We start from the raw sequence: 19,569 nt of genomic DNA on the forward strand, positions 1-19,569 counted from the left end.
TGTTGATATGATTCGATGCCCAGAGGATTTTTGAAATGCGGTTGCTGTTTTAGATGTAAACTTCACAGTGAAAGGGAATGTCATTTGTAAATAAATAGGCATTTACATTTTCTTTTTCTTGTCAGTTGGATCGCACGAAGAGTTGTTTCGATGTATCATTTATATGTCTCGATTTGTAAATGCCGCATGCAAATTGTATAATTTCGCCGTTTACAAACGGCGTAGTCAGTTTACAAGCATTCGCAGTTTTATATTATGCCGCGGCTTACAATTTAGACATGAGTTCGTAATCATAAATGTTTGGTTTAGAAGGTGGGCTAGGATAGGTTCGTTTTATTTTAAAATGACACACGACACACCCGTCGATCCGTTTGCGAATCGACGGGTGTGTCGTGTTTTCTTGGGGACAAACGTCCAGTATTAGTTTGTACACTGACAGTCTATGATATATAAAAAAGCTAGATACGTTACCCGCTCTCTATTTTGGCAAGAAAAAACTCAGCTAAGTGCCCGAGTTTCACTTAGTCACGCACCATTCAGCGTCGTGGCTGGACGTTCTTTTTATATTTTAATCGGCAGTTGTTATTACGAAGAACATGAGTGAGACATGTATTATGTCTCGTGCGTGAGAGTGAAAGAGAGAACAACTGTATTGGTGATAATGCGTTACTAAGTAGGTATTACGCTGTTTTTTAGTGCAATGATGTTGGCGTATGCCGCGTCTACTAGTATAATAGAGTCATTGCTGACAGTGCCGTTTGTAAACAGCGAAATCATGCAATATACGTGCGACATATTCATGCTGAAGTTCGATCCGGCTTAAATTGGCCATGTTTAGGACCTTCAGTCTACTTGGCCATGTTTAGGCATTCATCTCCTCAATTGTATCTTTTATTTATTATACAAATGAAATATACGACAATTAAATTTTCTGAACATAATTGGAAATTATTAAATACTCAAATATGTGTCAATTGAACATAGCTGTATATTTAAATGCATCGGTTTCAAGAGACGTGTCGGTGGTTGATTGCGTTCGGGCCCTATCTAGTAATCAATATGATTATGTTACTTGGGTATTTATTGTGCAATTTTTGGTGTTCACAAGTCCTTATTGTATTAAGGCCGTGTACGCGGTCCGTGCGCTGTTTGGCTCAAATATGTGTTTTTTCAAACCAGATTGTCCATCAACCACTTATCTTACAAACATATGAATTACTAATAATTTTAGGAATTTTTATTGTCCATGTAGTTAGTTAAGAGTTTTTTTCAATTAATACAGTATTTGTGAATACCATCAAGATAACTGAGCCGATGATTACTTGATTTCACTTTTAGTGTCAATTTCGAAGCTAAAAATATCTGAAATTGCTGACAGATCTAACACAAAATTATTTTTAACTAACTGCAAAGATCCTTATTAAAATAGTTAGTTAAAAGATTTTTTTATTTTGGACTCCTAACTTACGAAATTAAAATCCGAACAATGTGATTTTTTTTAGAAATTATAGTCGACAAAATGATTATTTTCACCAAGATATTTGACTTTATTGAATATAATTTATACATATTTCAATAAAAGAATGTCTTACTTATAAGATAAAATTTAAAAAATCAACTAAGGTACCTCTATTATTTTTCTACAAATTTTTTTAAAGTACTATAAAACACTGCGCGCGACCAGATTCAAATCAGTCGGCCGCGAGCCTTTCCAGAGAGAGGACATGTTGCTCGGCGCTCTCCTGTGGACCTATGCTGTTCATAGTAAAAGGATAGCGCAAGCCGCGATCTATCGTAATAGATCGCGGAGATTTTGACTTGCGTTAAATTGAATATGCCCTCTTAAGGATGCGCACAAAATTAATTGAGACGGGTAAAATATTATAAAAGTGCGGGTGGATTATTAACACATATTGGTGATAATAGAAAATTGTATTTATGAAAACTCGGTTAGCGCTTTTGCTTCTTTTCTGTGATTTTACGGTATCAATGAATGCAAATATTCTTATGAACTCTAAACTGTCTTATTATCCTGTTTTACTCTTATTCAGGATTTTTGTAGAAAGACTAAATTCATACGACCTAAGAGCTACAAATTCTCGCACCCAAATTGTTAGTGGCTGGTGCTCGTTCGTTGTGCCTTGTTGAGGGTTAAAACACACTGTTATTTATTAATGAAATTCACACCATTGAATAATAATGTAGGATTATCGATTGTAAAAATGTATATAACTACAACTCAGTGCCTTAAGTATGTGCCTTTTGAAACATGATCAGTGGATAATAGATTAAAAAAATAGTTCGACTCAGACCAAAGATTGTTGTCTTAAGATGTGGCAGTGCAAGGTTCCACAATGTATAATGAAATGAAACGAAACGTGGTCCGCCCGTCCTGTGTTACACGTGAATACCAATCTAGTGTATAAGTGAAACAGAGAATTTATTAAACATGTCGAGATTTAATTTAGAGTAATAACTTAAGTATATTTACGGCAGTAAGTTACTTTAAGTGAATATTTTTATATGGTTTGTGTCGTTACACAAATATTTTTATATAATGTAATTATGTAAATCGGTGCCAACGTAAATATTGTTGTAAATTGTTATATAGTGATATAATTTTATGTTGTATCGTTGACTCTGGTAGCACGTCGTGAGACGCTCAATGTCAGCTTTAAATGAGTTTATGCGATTGTTGTCTAAATACATTGGAATGAAACTTTACGCTTGTTTTAATCATTTATTATCAACATTCACCCCGCAAATATAACAAAGGTAAATCATCAAAAGATATTGCTAATGCTACACATTTGGTGTTGTCATATTAATTTGCTAGTAAACTGGCTTACGGCATAATATCAGTCTTATCATTAAATATTATGTTACATTATTATATTTTAGTAATACACGTACTACTACAACTAATTATAAATTACGTACACTTATACAAAAGCGTTTACATTTATATTGATTTCAATAAGTTCCATGATATATCTGAATATAGTGACATATATCAGGATTGAATAACGTTCAATAAAATCCATTATGCATAGTGTGGATGGATTCTAGAAGCACCTTACTACATATCAAATTTGTTTAAAATGAGTTCATAATTTACAATGATGTCGATTAGACAACATAGTTGGGTGCAGTGAGCATGCGTGACAGTCGGCTAGCAGGCTCTGAAAGTAGACCATTGATGTCACCTCGCTCCACCACGCGCCCGTCGTCAAGGATGATACTGCTGTCGTACTCACGAACTGATGATATACGATGCTAAAAAGAAGATTTATGTTAGTTGTCAGTTACAAAATACAGAAAAATAAATGATAAAGTACAGAAAACTAAATTCTAAACGTGTAATATAGTTTTGAATTGACTTTATTGATAAAACCGTTAATAGATTCCGAAAATCTTAATTCTTTTTAATTCCTTATAAAGTTAATGAAGCATCAAAAGGTAGTCTTAACTCTAGACGAAAAAACACAAAAAGCCCTACTCGTCACCAGTCTTGCGTAACACATTACACACATAAATCACATTCAAAGCAAACCCACATAAAGTTGCTCTCGCGTCTAAAGATACTTCCATATCAAGAACTGAACGAAACAACTAACCGCAACAGTAATAATAGTGGTATGCGGTGCGAGTGTAGCCAGCGCGCGAAGTAGCACGCGCTGTGCGGGCGCGTCAAGTGCAGCGGCCGGTTCGTCGAGCAGCAGCGCGGCGGCGGGGCGGGCGTGCAGCGCCGCGCGCGCCGCGCACACCCGCCCGCCGCGCCCGCCGGCCCACCCGCTGTGCTTGCTTATCAAACACTCTGGAATATAAACAGTTAAATACATTTGATATTTGGAGTTTATATTAAATTATTTCTAAATGAAAAGTTTTTAAAAGTAAGTATATAAAAATATATAGGCTGGCGAAAGACGTGGGTTCGAGCCCTGCTTCGTGAAGGAATTTTTTCTATTCTTTCAAAAATTCTTAATTTTTAATTTAATTTGAATTAACTACCAGTAGTTTTAAGATACGTAAAGCAAGTTTTTTGACTTTCTTCATTATTCGTCAAATTAACTGACTGATAAGTTGCGAAAATCGCGACAGATTGGGCCTAATGAACACAGTGTTATGATGAATACGTTCCATGTTTTAGTGAGAATTTTAAAGAACTTTTACTTAAATGCCTATTAATTTGAACACGTAATAATTACCAAATATAGTACTGTTAATTTTAGGCCATTAAGGAAAATAAATTGATGTTATGTATATGATTTTAAAAATATTGGATTACCGAGTCCTGCAGATTGAGCTATAACAAAATCGTACAGTCCAACTGCTTTCAAGCATTGCCATATTTCTTCATCTGTATGCACAGCGAGCGGGTCTAAATTCTCCCGCAATGTTCCAGAGAACATAGTAGTGTCTTGTGGTAACACCACGATGCGATGACGTAACGGCTTTAATGGAACCCGTGTAATATCCTGCCCATCGATGAGTACACGACCACTTTGTATGGTCGTCGCACCAGCGCACGTTAATAATAAAGTTGACTTTCCGCTGCCGCTGCGACCACATACAGCGATCTGAAATTATTTAATTATTCAATCATTACTGCTATGCATAATGTATTATATGTATGTAAAAAAAAAATATGAAATATTATCGTGTATTCATGAGACAAAGACTTTCTACGTACCTTTTGGCCAGGTTTAACAGTGATATTTATGTTCTTCAGGATAGTGTGTCCATTTGGTCGTTGTTGAACGTTAACATCTTGAAATTCTATTTTTCCGTTTCGTTGCCACCCAGCCGGTATTGGACCTATTTAAAGTGGTTAAAATGTATAAGATTGAGTTGCTTAAAAGAAGCAAGATGTTTTTAATATCATTATTAGTGATAGCTTGGTTTATGTAACTTTTACTTGTGATAGAGGAAACCAAGAAAAGCCGATAGGTTTTAGTTAAAAACTTACAATCATCCCGGTAGTCTTCTTGAGGAACATTAATATCCGCAATTATTCGATCAAGAGATGCAAGTTGTAAGTGTAGATCTGCTCGACACTTCGCCAAATGGGCAAGGTATATGGGCAGTATGAGAGCATAAGTGCCCGCCAAACCCGCCACTGCTCCCGCACTCCCACTATAGAGGGCCACAGATAATGAAGTAAACACGGTACAAGCGCCAACTAGATCCTGGAATTAATTAGATTTTAAAATATAGATAAAGAATTAATTTATTTTTCTTATAACAATGGATTATAATATATAACAGTTGGTCTAAATGAGTAATTGTTATTTTTAGTATCTAATGCAGATATAAAAACTAAAAAGGATTTAAAATGATAACGGTATAGATTCTGGTAACTAATATAACTTTCAAAAGATGACTAATATACATATTTCTGTAACAATAACATATACTTACGAGACCAAGTCCGAGCCAGCGATTGGATGCATTTAGCAGCAGTAGAGCGTTATGATTGATATCGACTCTCTTTTGGAATACTTCTCGCAATCTAGTTTGCAGTTGTCCCGCTCGCACAGTCGCCGCACCTGTACTAGTTTGTGCAGTTAGTGTCACTACACCAGCTGCACTGTTAGCTTCAATGTTTTGTAGTTCACTGTAATTATAATAAATCAATTAGGACATAATATTATACGAATACAATTTGATTATAAACTTTGATTCAACGAATTGAAATCAAGTAAACAACTTATGTAATACTTGACTTACCTGGCATTCTTCAAGTATACAGATTGTAATGCTAGGAAAAAGAAAAGAGCGGGCAATAAAACCAACAGGGTCCATGGAGACAGAATGATGTTCACGAGAAAGGCCGCTCCGCAAAGCAGAGCCAATTGCGTCCAACGGCTTACTGCAGTTGGCAATTTCTAAAACATTTAATAAAATGCATAAATAATGAGACTTTTACTTGAAAATATGCAATACTAGAATATTGGTACCTAATTCTTATATATATTTTACCTTGTCAACAACTGAAACATCATTTGAAAATCGGTGGATATAAGCGCCTTGCGGTGTAGTGTGATGGTGATGTAAAGGAGCGTTTAAAGTGGCTCGTAACAGCTTGTCATGTAACGTTCTGCGTGCGGCCGCTCCCGCACTTGCGCACGCCGCTTGCGCAAACCCGCCCGCGCACACACCGCACGCACACCAGCCTGCGTACATCTGTACCATGTCCCACATCTGAAATATTATATCACTCGTTTTAATGTGTGCTACTTATGATTATAATAAGGATGACGTGCAAATATTATTTTTACACAGGAAAAATAAATTATTATTGAAATTATGTTTTATTTGTATCCGGGATAGTAGCATAGGATAATTGGATGCGATTTGCTCAATAGAAAATAAAATTCGCAATTCTTTCTGACGCAATTCTGACGGTAAATTAACTACATTGTTTAATTATTGTAAGAAAAAATATTTCTGCTTTTATCTAATGTTTATAACAATGTAGTATTAAAATTGTATCGAGGAAATAATGGTCACATACCTATTATTTATGATAATTAATAATAATTAACTAAAGTTAACGTAATACCTACAGTAATTTTATAATTGTGATACCTATAGGTACCATGCAGTATTCAACATTTTTAAGTTTTCCTTAGATCGACACCCAATAATTGGATAAATTGTAATAACAATTGTGAGTCGATGCGTAGAGCGTACAAAATATCGACTATGCATAAATAAATTTTTCATTTGGAGATTATTATATAATGTAGAGGAAAATCAGACCTGATCATCACTAAGTGGCTGTCGCGTATTGTAATCAGCAAGGCGGGACAGCCAGCAGTCGGCGGCCACAGCCAGGCCCTGGCCAGCTGCCGCCGCCACGCAGTACAACACACCCCACCAGCCGCAGCTCGTTATGTACTCTTTCCATATTGCACTCTATACATAAATAGATTATTACCATATTAAATTATCCAATAAATATCCGATTTAAATAGATACTTGAGATAGAAGGCAATGTGACTCGATATAAACCGAGTTTTAAGGCATTCTGTAGTATTATAATTTATACATGGTAGTCTGTAGCATAGTATGAGAATGCTAAAAAATATATTTTAAAAATATTGGATGCTGTGTATTTATATGCTGTAGGATTTTTTCCCATATCAGTGACATTATCTAAACAGCATCTTACTTGATCTTGACATGATTTCAAAGCACATAGGTACTGCTAATGAGAGCTGTTTATGGTATGTTTAAACGTAAGTAGATATCTGTTATGTACAGTGTACACACCTCGTTGCGTAATATCTCCGGTTCATCTTTTGTTGGCTGAGGGTCGCTCACAGCAATGGATTCTACACCATTTGAAGTTAATGTTGCAAACGTTGAATCTAATGTACTGTCATCTGTCGCATCTGTAAAATGTTTTCGTGTATTTTTATACAATAGTATAATATTAATCAGTAAGTATCATTTAGGTACAGACTACATTTATGATTTAAAATGTTTTGAAATTTAAATGAAAATAGTTGAGTAATAAAAAAATATTTTCTTGAGAATTTATCTTTAATTAAGACGTATCAGCTCAGTGTAGGAGATAACTAATTAAATATTCATAATTACCTTTACAGCCAATTTCCACATTTGTTTCGGATTCAGAACTGATTAAGCGTCGTAACGTCCTCGGTGTCCATCTAAAATTTTGATATACTTACTCAAAAAATAGTTTATTCATTTAGAAGTGCTTTAGACTCTATTATTTAATAGTAGATACTAGATACCTTTTTAAAGCTCTAAAATTTAAAAATATATGATTTTAGGAGCTACTTCTATCTATCTGTCTTAATTTATCTTTGCTGTCTACATTTTACATATTATGATACTGATGAGGATATTAAATTTTTAGTGATTCTTGTTGGAAATTAAGAATCACTAACTCTTATTTAATGAATAATCAAAGTCGAGTAAACATCATAAATCAATGTGCAGATGAAAAAAAATATTAGATATTACGTAACTGAAACCAAAGCGTTTTTGCCCGACTCTTTAATTAATATATCAAGAGCGCAAAACACGTGTTGCCAATTATCTTGTGACCTACAAACAGTAGATATGTGCAAAGCGTGGTTTTAAATAGCTCCTAATTAACATTATATAGTAGGTAACTAGGTACTTTGTATGACAAATATGTTGTTCTAAACAGAGGAAGTGACTATTAAAGTTTCGAAATAAACAATTTTCTAAATGTTATAGGAATATTATGCTATAAACATCAACACATTATAGGATTATCTTTACCTTATAAGAGTACGTTGGCTCGGTGGCCGTAGAAGTCGTCTCAATAAACTTGCCTCCCGTTGTAAAGCTCCGTTCGTTGCGTCTGCGCTAACCGAGCGACGAACTTCGCGTCGCAATCTGATCGTTTAAATAATCCAGAAATGCAAAATCATTGAAATGGAAATAACATTTGTGAGATACATGGAACGTATGTAGATATTATAATTATCGATAAACACACATCCTTACAATTTAAGCTTTAGCAAAAACTTTACCTACATAACACACTTGTGTTCCATAAATTTGTAAAAATCGCAACAAAAATAAAACAACAGTAGAGCATAAGTAATTAACACTTTGAATACAGATAAAGACATAAAAATTGCGAAATTTACTTATAATTGTGTACGGAAGTAGGCGGAGATGAGAACTGTCTTGCGAGCGGTGTTCTAGTTTTTCGTGAAGTTCTCCGCCAAGTGCCACCGGCGCACATCGACACTTCCGCCAACAAGTGAGCTCCAGTCGCTTCGCTTACTGCAATCTATGAGAAATATTATAATTTTTCTTTATCTACTGATATCAATAAAAAGCATAAAACGATATTCAGAAATCATACTCTATCTCTCTATCTATCTATACACATTAAATTGGACAGAGACACCTACGGATAGGACATTAATTTTAAACAATTTTAACGGGCATTCGTTCAGAAAGTTTTGAACAGATACAGGCTATATCTCGATTATTTACACTGTAACAAATTACAGCAAAGTAATTTTATATGCGTAATCCTGTAATCATTAAAAAAAGCTAATTTAAAACTCACAATGTTGTCTTCCGATACGCTTCTCTGATAGTTGTTTCTGGAGAGCGTTCGAATGAGAAGCGATCGCTCTTGCTCGGTGCCCCCGGGCGGGCCGGCGCCGCTCCGCGCTGCGGCTGCGCGCGCCTCTCCCGCCAGTGACCACCACTGGCTTAGTGCTCCCTCACACGCTCCTGGACGACCCACGCAGCTCACACGCCCACTTTCCATCACTATTACCTTAAATTTTAGTAAATGGTATTGGATAAAACAAGGCACTAGATGTTTATGTACTAAAAAGTCGGGTGCGCCCGCCTATTTCGGCCAGCGAACAGCCTCGCGGTGTCACGCGTGTTTTCCTCGATCGATCCGCATTCACATACTGCTAGCTGCTTCGGGCAGCAATTGCTTCACGAGGCTGCTAGCTCTCTGTGGATCCGAAAATTTTCCAAGCCACATAACGCTAGAAGTTATAAATAGAAAACTTACAAAGTCTGCATAGTGCAATAATTCCAATCTACTAGTAGCAAGAAGAATAGTGCGGCCAGATCTCGCAGCCGGCAACAGGGCACGTGCGACCACGTGCCGCGCTAGGGGTGCGTCCAGGGCACCCAACGGCTCGTCGAGTGCGATGAGTCGGGCTTGAGAGTACAAAGCGCGTGCGATGCACACGCGCACCCGTTGGCCTCCCGACAGCGGGCTTCCATAACTTCCTAAAATGGTGTCATCGCCATCTACAGGGTGCAATGCAATAAATTTAATTTTTACCGCAACAATTACATTTTGTTCAAAATCAGTAGAAATAATGTTGTATACCGGGCAAAAGTTGTAAATCCGGCCGGAGACCAGTAGCTCTCACGACTCTTGCATATCTAGTTGCGCACCAAGGGCTTCTCATGAGGATATTTTCACGAATTGACCAATCCAGGAGCCAAGGTGGTTGACCCGCATACCATTTCGAAAAATTCCTTAAACATAATTGAAAATTTATTGGTAATACAATGATTCATCATATTTAATAAAAAAAATTAATCTTACCCATTGCAGTACTCTATTTGTCCCCGTTCATATTGCATTTCTCCGATTATAGCTGCGAGTAGTGAAGTTTTGCCAGACCCAGATGAGCCGACAACCATGATCAACTTTCCTAAAGGTATAAATTTAATGTGAAGAAGTAAATACTAAGTAGCTATTGAACTTGGGGTTTGAATAAACTAAATAACGACTTATAAGTTTACCTGCCGGTATATCCAAATCTTCAATTTCCAGCCATAAATTATCTTTAATTCCCCAGGAAAAAGCAGCATTTCTAAATTTCATTAAATAGTCCTGACTTTGCATTTTACCACCATCAGGGAATGTGTCATTTATTTCAGCATCGATAAGTATTTTGTCTTCTGGATTCATAATTAATTCTTCATTTAAGTCTTGGCATTTTATATGATAATCATTATCCTTTTGAAGATTTTTAGATTCCGGCAGCTCCAAAAAGTCTCTAATTCTTTTCGTGCTAACCTGTGAAATACGCCCTTTTATTTACTGGTAGTGTCACGTTAAAGAAAATATTTGTACAAAAGTAATTTATTGACGTAATAGATTTTGCTTACCAAAGCCTGTATAACCATGAGTACAGTTACTGGTAAAATAAGTAGTGGAATTGTTAGCTGGTTAAACAATGCTAGCCCGGCGAATACATTCACGGTTGTTAGGTGATTTGTCTTCCCGAGAAAATAATGCATTGTAAATGTAACTATTGTTACTAATACTGACGAGCATTGTGTCATAAAAGCTGAAATAATAAAGAAATGAAAATTCCTATCGAATTGGTCGTAACAAATGACCTACTCTGAATTATTGAGTAATAAATTAATGCTTGTAATATATTTATAGTATATCTTAGACTAAAAATAGGTACTTACTTAAGAGACCCCAACAAATCGAATCCTTATTTAGATGTTTCAATTCAACTTCCCTCAATTGCAATATTTTTTCATTAAACAAATCTTCCCAAACATATAATTTAATGACATTCATCCCTTGCAAAATCTCCGACATTTTTGAAACTCTGTGATCGGTGCATTTTGATATACTTCTGGAGTTATCCGATATTTTTTTACCGAGGTAAAATTGTAATGGTGTAATAACTACAATGCTGGTGGCTGCTCCTATTATAGCACTCACCCCCAACTTTGTATACAATAAATATAAAATAACGGAAATCTGAGAAATAATAGTATGAGTTACAATGTCTATTAAATTAATTAATTAAATATATAGAGTTAACAATAGCTTAAGGGTGTATTAACCAACCTTTAATGGTATTGCCCACGTGTAGTGACAAATCCAAACACACGACATTATGTTGTAAGTGTCCTGTGATACCAAATTCATAAGCATTCCTGCTTGTGTTGATTCTTCGCTTTTTGGAGCTTGTAAAAGAGGAGATAATTCATCTGATTCACCTTCGTCGGATGACCATGATGCTAGTCTCATACATTTGTCAAATACCATATTCTAGAACAGTGTTAGGTTTTTGTAAGATAAAATATAGTTTTATGTTTCTTTACTTTTCGTAAACAGTAGTCAAGCATACACAAATAATTAGGATATTCGTTTTGTTGTTGGATGATAATGATAAATATACCTTTAACTTACTTTTTGTTAAAAACGGGAAAAAGAGTGGGCACTTGAGTGGGTATGTTGTAGAATGTAGAGTTACATACCTGTAAAGAAGATTTCAGTCTGGTTCCTTCCACTGTCAGTAAATGTGTTGAATTTTGAGATAATAGAGCCTGAAGAATGAGTGAAAGTGTTACAACCATCAACATAGCATAACCGTTATCGAAGAATTCATCTATGGTGACATCTGGATCGTCCTCAACTTGCGTCTGTTCTTTGTCCATAAATTGTATTATGATGCCAAGGCCTAGAGGTGCTATAACTCCCATCAAATCGCCGAATAATTTTAGAATTCCAGCAATATAGAAATTGGGCCATACGGTTAAGACGAAAGTTTTCCATAAGCTAGGCGTACATGCATTGGTTTTTCTCGTCTATAAAATTAATGACTATTCAGTAAAATCACAAAATTCTACACCATTCAATGTTAATACTTTCGAATAAATATAAAAATAAATGCTTACATGTTTATCAATGTGATTTTTTTTAAACTTATCATAACATGTTTTAGATTTCTCTTCCACTGGTAGTGGTCCTAAATCACCTGTTTCAAGTGGTATTTCGTATCCTTTATATAACAATGTATTGAGCCAAAAAAATGTAATTTTACCGTAGAAATGGGTCTCATTATATTTATATGTTACAGTAGAATCATTTGAAGATTTTTTTTGGTTGTATGTTGTCGATGTGTATTTGGCTACCTGAAATGTTAAAATGATGATTCTTTTTAGGAGAGTAAAAAAACTAGGCCTTAGTTTCAAATAATAATTAAGTTATCATGGTTCGTATAGTCTACAGTGAAACTGGGAACAAACACATTTGTCATTTAGTGACTATTGCACTTAAACATAGTTGTATAAATGATTATGAAAATTTTCTATCTACATCTATGAAGACATGTACATATTGTACTGAAACATTCGACAGACGATAAGGATAATAAAATAGTATTGTAATAGCGAGTAGTTAATAACGACAAAGCCAGCAAACGGCGCCAGTCTTGAAGTGTCTGCATGTCCGCCGTCTGGCGTCCTTCTATGAGTAATAACTGAAGGTTAACACCCTATAATAGATATTTATCTGAAAACATGCTGAAAGATTTTATGAAAGAAATTTTAATAGGAAAATATATGTAGGTATCACAAATTTGTATTTACGTAGAGTAGAGTTTAAATATTAAAGACGATTGTAGTTCTGGTATTGTTAATTAAAATAACAATTACGTATATAGTAAAGTAAATAGTAGGTAGGTAGTTATGTATGTTAGGTACATATTTTGTATTAGGTATCAGAACCAAGCATCAGTACAAAGTCGAGTAAAGACTTTAATAAATTTTCTCAATATTATGAACTATACAATAGTTGACCGTGCATTTAGATTAAAATTAATGGCATGTTTTGAGGTCAGTACAATCGCGTTGCACAGGAAAAGCATACGTCCCCTATACATGGTCACACCTTGTGCGTCGCGCATCGTTGTTTAGGTTAATTGGCCGCACTTCCATAGACCATAGTCACATGCATGATGTTATTCAGAAATCAGAAGCCATTCGTTTTTTTATATCACAATAATTTGCGTGTAGACTAAGGTAGAGGTATTTGTAAGAATATAATACATATTATAATATATATCTTACCTCGTCATAAAAACATAAGCAATCAACACCACCCATTACTACGGCACAGATTAGTGTTAAGCCTTGAATGTATACTTCTAAATGATTCTCGAATGATTCTCTTTTCGAATGTTCGAAGAGTAATGTTGCAGATGATAAAGTTGTAAGGAACCAATAAACTGCTAGATAGAGAGTAGGCGCGAGCGAGCGCCTAGTCCATAAGGACACGTGGAACGCAGCTGCCGCGAGCCAGGAAAGTGGTGCCATCAGTGATGCGACCAAGTAGACAGTGTCAACGGGCCGCAGAGAAGCCGCCGCTGCACCACAACACCACACTACTCCCAAAATAATGCTCGTTACGCCACGAATGTTTTGACATCTCCAGCGGCTTGGTGCCCTACATAAAAGTTATCAGATAAATTATAAAGCAACACTGTTTCTATAGATATCAATAATTTCAATACAATGTATGGACGTACCGGGTTGGTCTACGGCCACAGCAGCAAATGAGGGCACTGGATATTGCAGCACAGTAGAGATTGAGCGAGTGCAATGCTGCAGCTAAGGCGTATGCTTGGCACCTTCCATCGCCGCGGCCACACACGACTTCCATGACTAGTGATGATTTTAAATCTATACTTATAATAAATCTGTAGAGAGGCCAATTCTGTACATGAAATATATTTAAAAAAAAACTATGAAGGGGTGATAAGGGATCGCTACTGATGCCAAAAATGCAATCAGTAAAATTTTTGTCTGTCTGTCTGTCTGTCTGTCTGTCTGTCTGTATATTCGTTATAGAAACAAAAACTACACGATGGATTTTAACCAAATTTGGCACAATTATTCTTCATACTCCTGGGCAGGTTATAGTGAAAGAATCATGTAAATCGGTGTAGAAACACCAAAGTTATACATGAAATACGCTATATAGTCATCGCGCGTGAATACAGAATCATGCAGCCATAAGGATTATTTTTGTGTATCAGTTGCCGCGTTCGACGCGCTTCGCGGCGGGAGCTATAAAAAGGCGGCGGGTCTGCACATGGTCTGCACCCGTTTCGCGTTGTCATGGCATCACGTGTGAACGGCTGAACCGATTTCGATAATTCTTTTCTATTATATTCCTTGAAGTACGAGGATGGTTTTTATGTAGAGAAAACGTAAATATGTACCACGGGCAAAGCCGGGGCGGACCGCTAGTATCATAATATTATATCATAAAAGACATTTCTTATAAATTTAAAAAGCTCTATTAACCTCTTTTTGATCTCTAAATTTCCAAAATAAATGGATTGGAAATTTGTCAAGTGTGAATACCGTTTCCCTTTCTTGTTTTTTTTTGTTAACTTATATTGAATTATTTATTGAGTTATTGATAGGTGAAATAAATGAAAGGTTTCTTAGATTTGCCTACCTAGGTATATGTTACGAGAAGAAGTGTACTTTATTCATACTTACTCAGTAAATCTGCAGTTCATGTAATTTTAACTTGTAGGTTACGCACATGAAATTGCGGTTTATTTTATACTTATTTGATAATTGATATGTACAAATAAATAACTTAAGTGTATGAACATGAAGTGTGTGTTTTTTAAATGCATTTATTACTGACTTTAAATTCGTATTTTTTTTTAATTTGAAAATTAGGAAAAGTGTAAAAAATGTTTTAAGTTAAATCATTTAGGTATAGACAAATAAAGAAAAACAAAGAATTTTATATTATTTAGTCGTTAATCACGTATGACTTCATATAGATAACAGAAGAGTTAACACAACAAGAAAACAAAAAAGGCAATTAAAATGAAACGCATCGTCTTACTGAATTTTTTTTATATCATGGACACACCGGAAGGAAGTTGGCGCGGAAAGTTTTTTTTTCTTAATTATTAATATCTCAAAAAATTGCTCCTTAAATGCTCCATCAGAATCTGTAATTGCTCCACTTCTATAATTATTAGTTTATTTATAATTAATTTTTAAAAAAATCCAAATACTGAAAATTTGATTTCCCTATAGAATGTAAAATATTCACTTTTCATAAAAAATTTTTTTACAAAAAAATTGCTCCCGATTTGCTCTATCGATTACAAAAATTTTTTTTTTAATTCTGATAGTTTTTACAATAATTAACTGAAAAACTATGTTTGCATAGTAAACTACTGCGCTGTGACGTCATCAATTGTCGTTGCGACGCATAAGGGCCATATTTACATGTATCAGCACTGCAGCGATACATATTTTTCTTATTTATATTATTTACTAGATTTCCGCCCGCGGCTTCGCCCGCGTTTTCAAAGGAAAACCCGCATAGTTCCCGCTAACGCAAACTGATAGCAACTTGACACCGAAACATGAAACAAGCGACTGAAACACAAATTAATTATAAATTACTTGAAGTTTTAATAATACGAATAAACGTAATATGCGAGTTTAGGGATGGGTAGGGAAATGTTTATAAACGTACCTATAATAAGAATGATTTTAAATACATAACAGTATCTGTTCCTTTCAACATTTGCTAGATGAAATTCAATAATTAAAATATGTCGCATAGATATTCTTAGCGTATAAATAGCAACACTTTTAAATAATAAAGAGGTAAATTTTAAATAATAATATGATTCCCAGCATAAACTTATTAATGTCATTTCATGGTAATTTTATATTAAACTAGTGCTCCGCAATAGATATAAGAAACTCAATAATTAAAATATAATATAATTATGTCGCATAGATATTCTTAGCCTTTTAAAAATACGGTTCCGTTGTTTATTTAATATTCTATTTTACTTATCTTTCTAATATAAAAATAAATAATTAAATAAAACACAATCATATTACAATCCATACTAATATTATAAATGCGAAAGTAACTCTGTCTGTCTGTCTGTTACTCAATCTCGCCTTAACTACTGAACCAATTTGCATGAAATTTGGTATGGAGATATTTTGATACCTGAGAAAGGACATAGGCTACCTTTTATTGTCAAATATGTACCACGGGCGAAGCCGGGGCGGAGCACTAGTTTAATATAAAATTACCATGAAATGACATTAATAAGTTTATGCTGGGAATCATATTATTATTTAAAATTTACCTCTTTATTATTTAAAAGTGTTGCTATTTATACGCTAAGAATATCTATGCGACATATTTTAATTATTGAATTTCATCTAGCAAATGTTGAAAGGAACAGATACTGTTATGTATTTAAAATCATTCTTATTATAGGTACGTTTATAAACATTTCCCTACCCATCCCTAAACTCGCATATTACGTTTATTCGTATTATTAAAACTTCAAGTAATTTATAATTAATTTGTGTTTCAGTCGCTTGTTTCATGTTTCGGTGTCAAGTTGCTATCAGTTTGCGTTAGCGGGAACTATGCGGGTTTTCCTTTGAAAACGCGGGCGAAGCCGCGGGCGGAAATCTAGTAAATAATATAAATAAGAAAAATATGTATCGCTGCAGTGCTGATACATGTAAATATGGCCCTTATGCGTCGCAACGACAATTGATGACGTCACAGCGCAGTAGTTTACTATGCAAACATAGTTTTTCAGTTAATTATTGTAAAAACTATCAAAATTAAAATTTTTTTTTTGTAATCGATAGAGCAAATCGGGAGCAATTTTTTGTAAAAAATTTTTTTATGAAAAGTGAATATTTTACATTCTATAGGGAAATCAAATTTTCAGTATTTGGATTTTTTTTTAAATTAATTATAAATAAACTAATAATTATAGAAGTGGAGCAATTACAGATTCTGATGGAGCATTTAAGGAGCAATTTTTTGAGATATTAATAATTAAGAAAAAAAAACTTTCCGCGCCAACTTCCTTCCGGTCATGGACACGCTGTAATTAATCAAGTTTCGATGTAGATAGTAATTATAGTGTTGGAAAAAATTAATTAGTTATATATCTATTCCTCAAGGAAAGGCGTGTTTTTTAAATTAGGTCAATGAGTAGATTATGGTTCAATAGGACTTTAAATATACATTTTTTATTTTTTTGTATATATTGAATTAACTATCCTCATCACTCATGTGACCATCGCGTTGGGATCAACCTCAAATGTTACCGCCTCTGCGAGATAAAGAATATAGATTTACATCAAAGTATTATTTTGAATCAAAAAGATATTTGTATGATAAAAACAATAGTCTAAGCAAGTTTATTACCATATATTATCACACAGTAGTCGACTCAACGTTTAAATATTAATTGGATGGTCGGTAATCAGTATTCAGCCCGTGTAATCTGAAACTACATGTATGCGAGATGTGTATCAAGGGTTGACGTAGTTACAGTAATCTTATAACATCCGCTACCAAGAACAATGTGTGTCGGTATAATTATAAATTCATAAGATATCCTTCTTATTGGAAGGACTACGTAAAGAATCAATTTTGGCATCCAATTTTGAGCAATCCTTAGTGCATAATTGATATTCGGTTGGTTCGACTACAGTTAAATCACACAAACTTTTGAGGTAACTAATTGTAGGTAGGTATAAGTTATATACGTACCTATTTACCAACATAGTGAAGTCTTAATAATTGGTAATATATTAATAAATTAAATTAAATGATGAAAATCAAGTCAAAAGTAACAGAATCGACAAAAAAGACCACATGGAAGGCACCTGCAGCTTACAATTTACAAACAAAAAAATTAGATATATCTAATTATTATTAATATTCGTTCACCCGCGTTCGCAAGTTCTAATGTAATAAATCCAAAAAACAAGAAAAAAATACAGTCGAATTGAGATTCACACTTTTTTTAAGTTGTTTGAAAATATGACTAGATTTAATTTGTATTATGGATTTTAGCGTTCGTAGTTATTCCCAGGTCGTAATCTATCTGCATGCTAAATATTAGTAGATAGGTACTATAATTATATCAAACTCCCACATTTCGCTTATTTATATACCTACCTATATACTTTTTTTTTATAATAATGTCTTATTATCTGTAAGGATTGCATATACTCAAGGTTGTTTCAAGATATAGTACGTCTACACAGGCATGACAAGGTTTTTGAATGTGTCTTACACTTTTGAATGTGTGTACAAATGAATTGAAAGTGTACATTATTATAATATCGGAAATAAATATTTATACTTAAACTGACTTAAAGTTCTCGTTATTTTCTTTTATCCGTTATCAAAGATCATTCAATATGCATGAAAATTAACCTTGAACCAAAAATCGATTGTTTTACTATTTCCGTAATTTTTAATTCCAACCTATCTACTCTAAAAGCAGGTACTTAATAGGCAAGGTAAGGTATCCACACTTTCTATAACTTTCATCTATAATATATTCAGTTATAAGTAGGTATATGTATTTTAAAAATTATCCAATAATTAAGTTAATTCGAAAATACTGCTTCTAAAATATAAACTCACCTTGAATACTTTTCCAATTTCAGATATAATAACCAATTCACTATTAAAATTCACTGAGCACGGGTTCTAGTATTTGAATATAATAAATTTAGTTATAGTCCATTGTGTTGTATATGGTTTGAGCCGTGTGTGTATGGTATTGTAATAATGTTTTTATTCCTTTGGTATGTTGTGCTAACTGTATCGTGTGCGATGCGCCATGGAGACGCGACGGCAGTCCAAAGCACTCACTCGCGGCAAACTAAATGTAAAATATATTCAATTTGTGTGACTCGGCTACAGAATACATTTACTCTAGGAGCCGTGTTGTGGAACCTTGTTTACGGCCGCGGCAGTCGGCGAGTACTCTCGCCGGCCGGCCGACTGCACTGCGTAAAGTTTCCAGGGTTGCCGAGCTTCTTGATCAGCGCCAGTTATATAAGTTATCCAATATCCACATAAGCAATTGCTCTATGTATGAAATGGTTGCTTTCGCATATGAAATGAATATTATTTATTAATTAGTCTTGCAAATTTCTGAAGAGAGACACTTTGGATCCCTTGGATTATCGATATTAATTGTTATTTTCCAATTTCCATGATAGGACAGTTTCATAGACCGTTAAATTTTCGCACGGCATGTATCTCTGCTTTGTTTACTGTAAATGGTCTCATTATTCTAGTACACTTTCCTGCACAACCTAGGCCGTACAGGTGATAAGCGGGGCAGGAGGTCGAATGACAGCCTACTTTTTTTGTTATTATGGCATTGGTGACCTCCTTTTAATAATGCTATATTTGCAGGTTTT

At 34.5% G+C, this 19,569-nt stretch overlaps 1 protein-coding gene and 1 long non-coding RNA gene across 2 annotated transcripts; one reads left to right on the forward strand and one right to left on the reverse strand.

The window, feature by feature from the left end:
- Positions 1–751: 751 nt before the first annotated feature.
- LOC149905822 (uncharacterized) lies at positions 752–2,724 on the forward strand. Its single transcript, XR_016457072.1, has 2 exons — positions 752–1,124; positions 1,848–2,724. It is a non-coding gene; the product is annotated as an uncharacterized LOC149905822 (long non-coding RNA).
- LOC149905823 (ATP-binding cassette sub-family C member Sur-like) lies at positions 2,719–19,154 on the reverse strand. The gene is made up of 26 exons (XM_090105527.1): positions 18,782–19,154; positions 13,839–13,974; positions 13,381–13,756; positions 12,208–12,444; positions 11,788–12,117; positions 11,375–11,578; positions 10,984–11,284; positions 10,672–10,853; positions 10,303–10,579; positions 10,103–10,211; positions 9,881–10,032; positions 9,554–9,798; positions 9,089–9,304; positions 8,658–8,803; positions 8,284–8,400; positions 7,609–7,679; positions 7,279–7,400; positions 6,766–6,921; positions 5,983–6,204; positions 5,731–5,888; positions 5,422–5,617; positions 4,970–5,189; positions 4,694–4,818; positions 4,289–4,580; positions 3,618–3,817; positions 2,719–3,276 (listed from the first exon to the last, which is right to left on the reverse strand). The coding sequence occupies exons 2-26, from the start codon at positions 13,970–13,972 to the stop codon at positions 3,130–3,132; spliced, it is 4,935 nt and encodes a 1,644-aa protein (XP_089961653.1). The 5' UTR covers positions 13,973–13,974; positions 18,782–19,154; the 3' UTR covers positions 2,719–3,129.
- Positions 19,155–19,569: the final 415 nt, after the last annotated feature.

This window comes from Colias eurytheme, chromosome 9 (assembly GCF_061535395.1).
Source record: "Colias eurytheme isolate Ceu_HAF_F1 chromosome 9, ilColEury1 Martin Lab GWU primary, whole genome shotgun sequence".
Taxonomy (NCBI): Eukaryota; Metazoa; Arthropoda; class Insecta; order Lepidoptera; family Pieridae; genus Colias; species Colias eurytheme.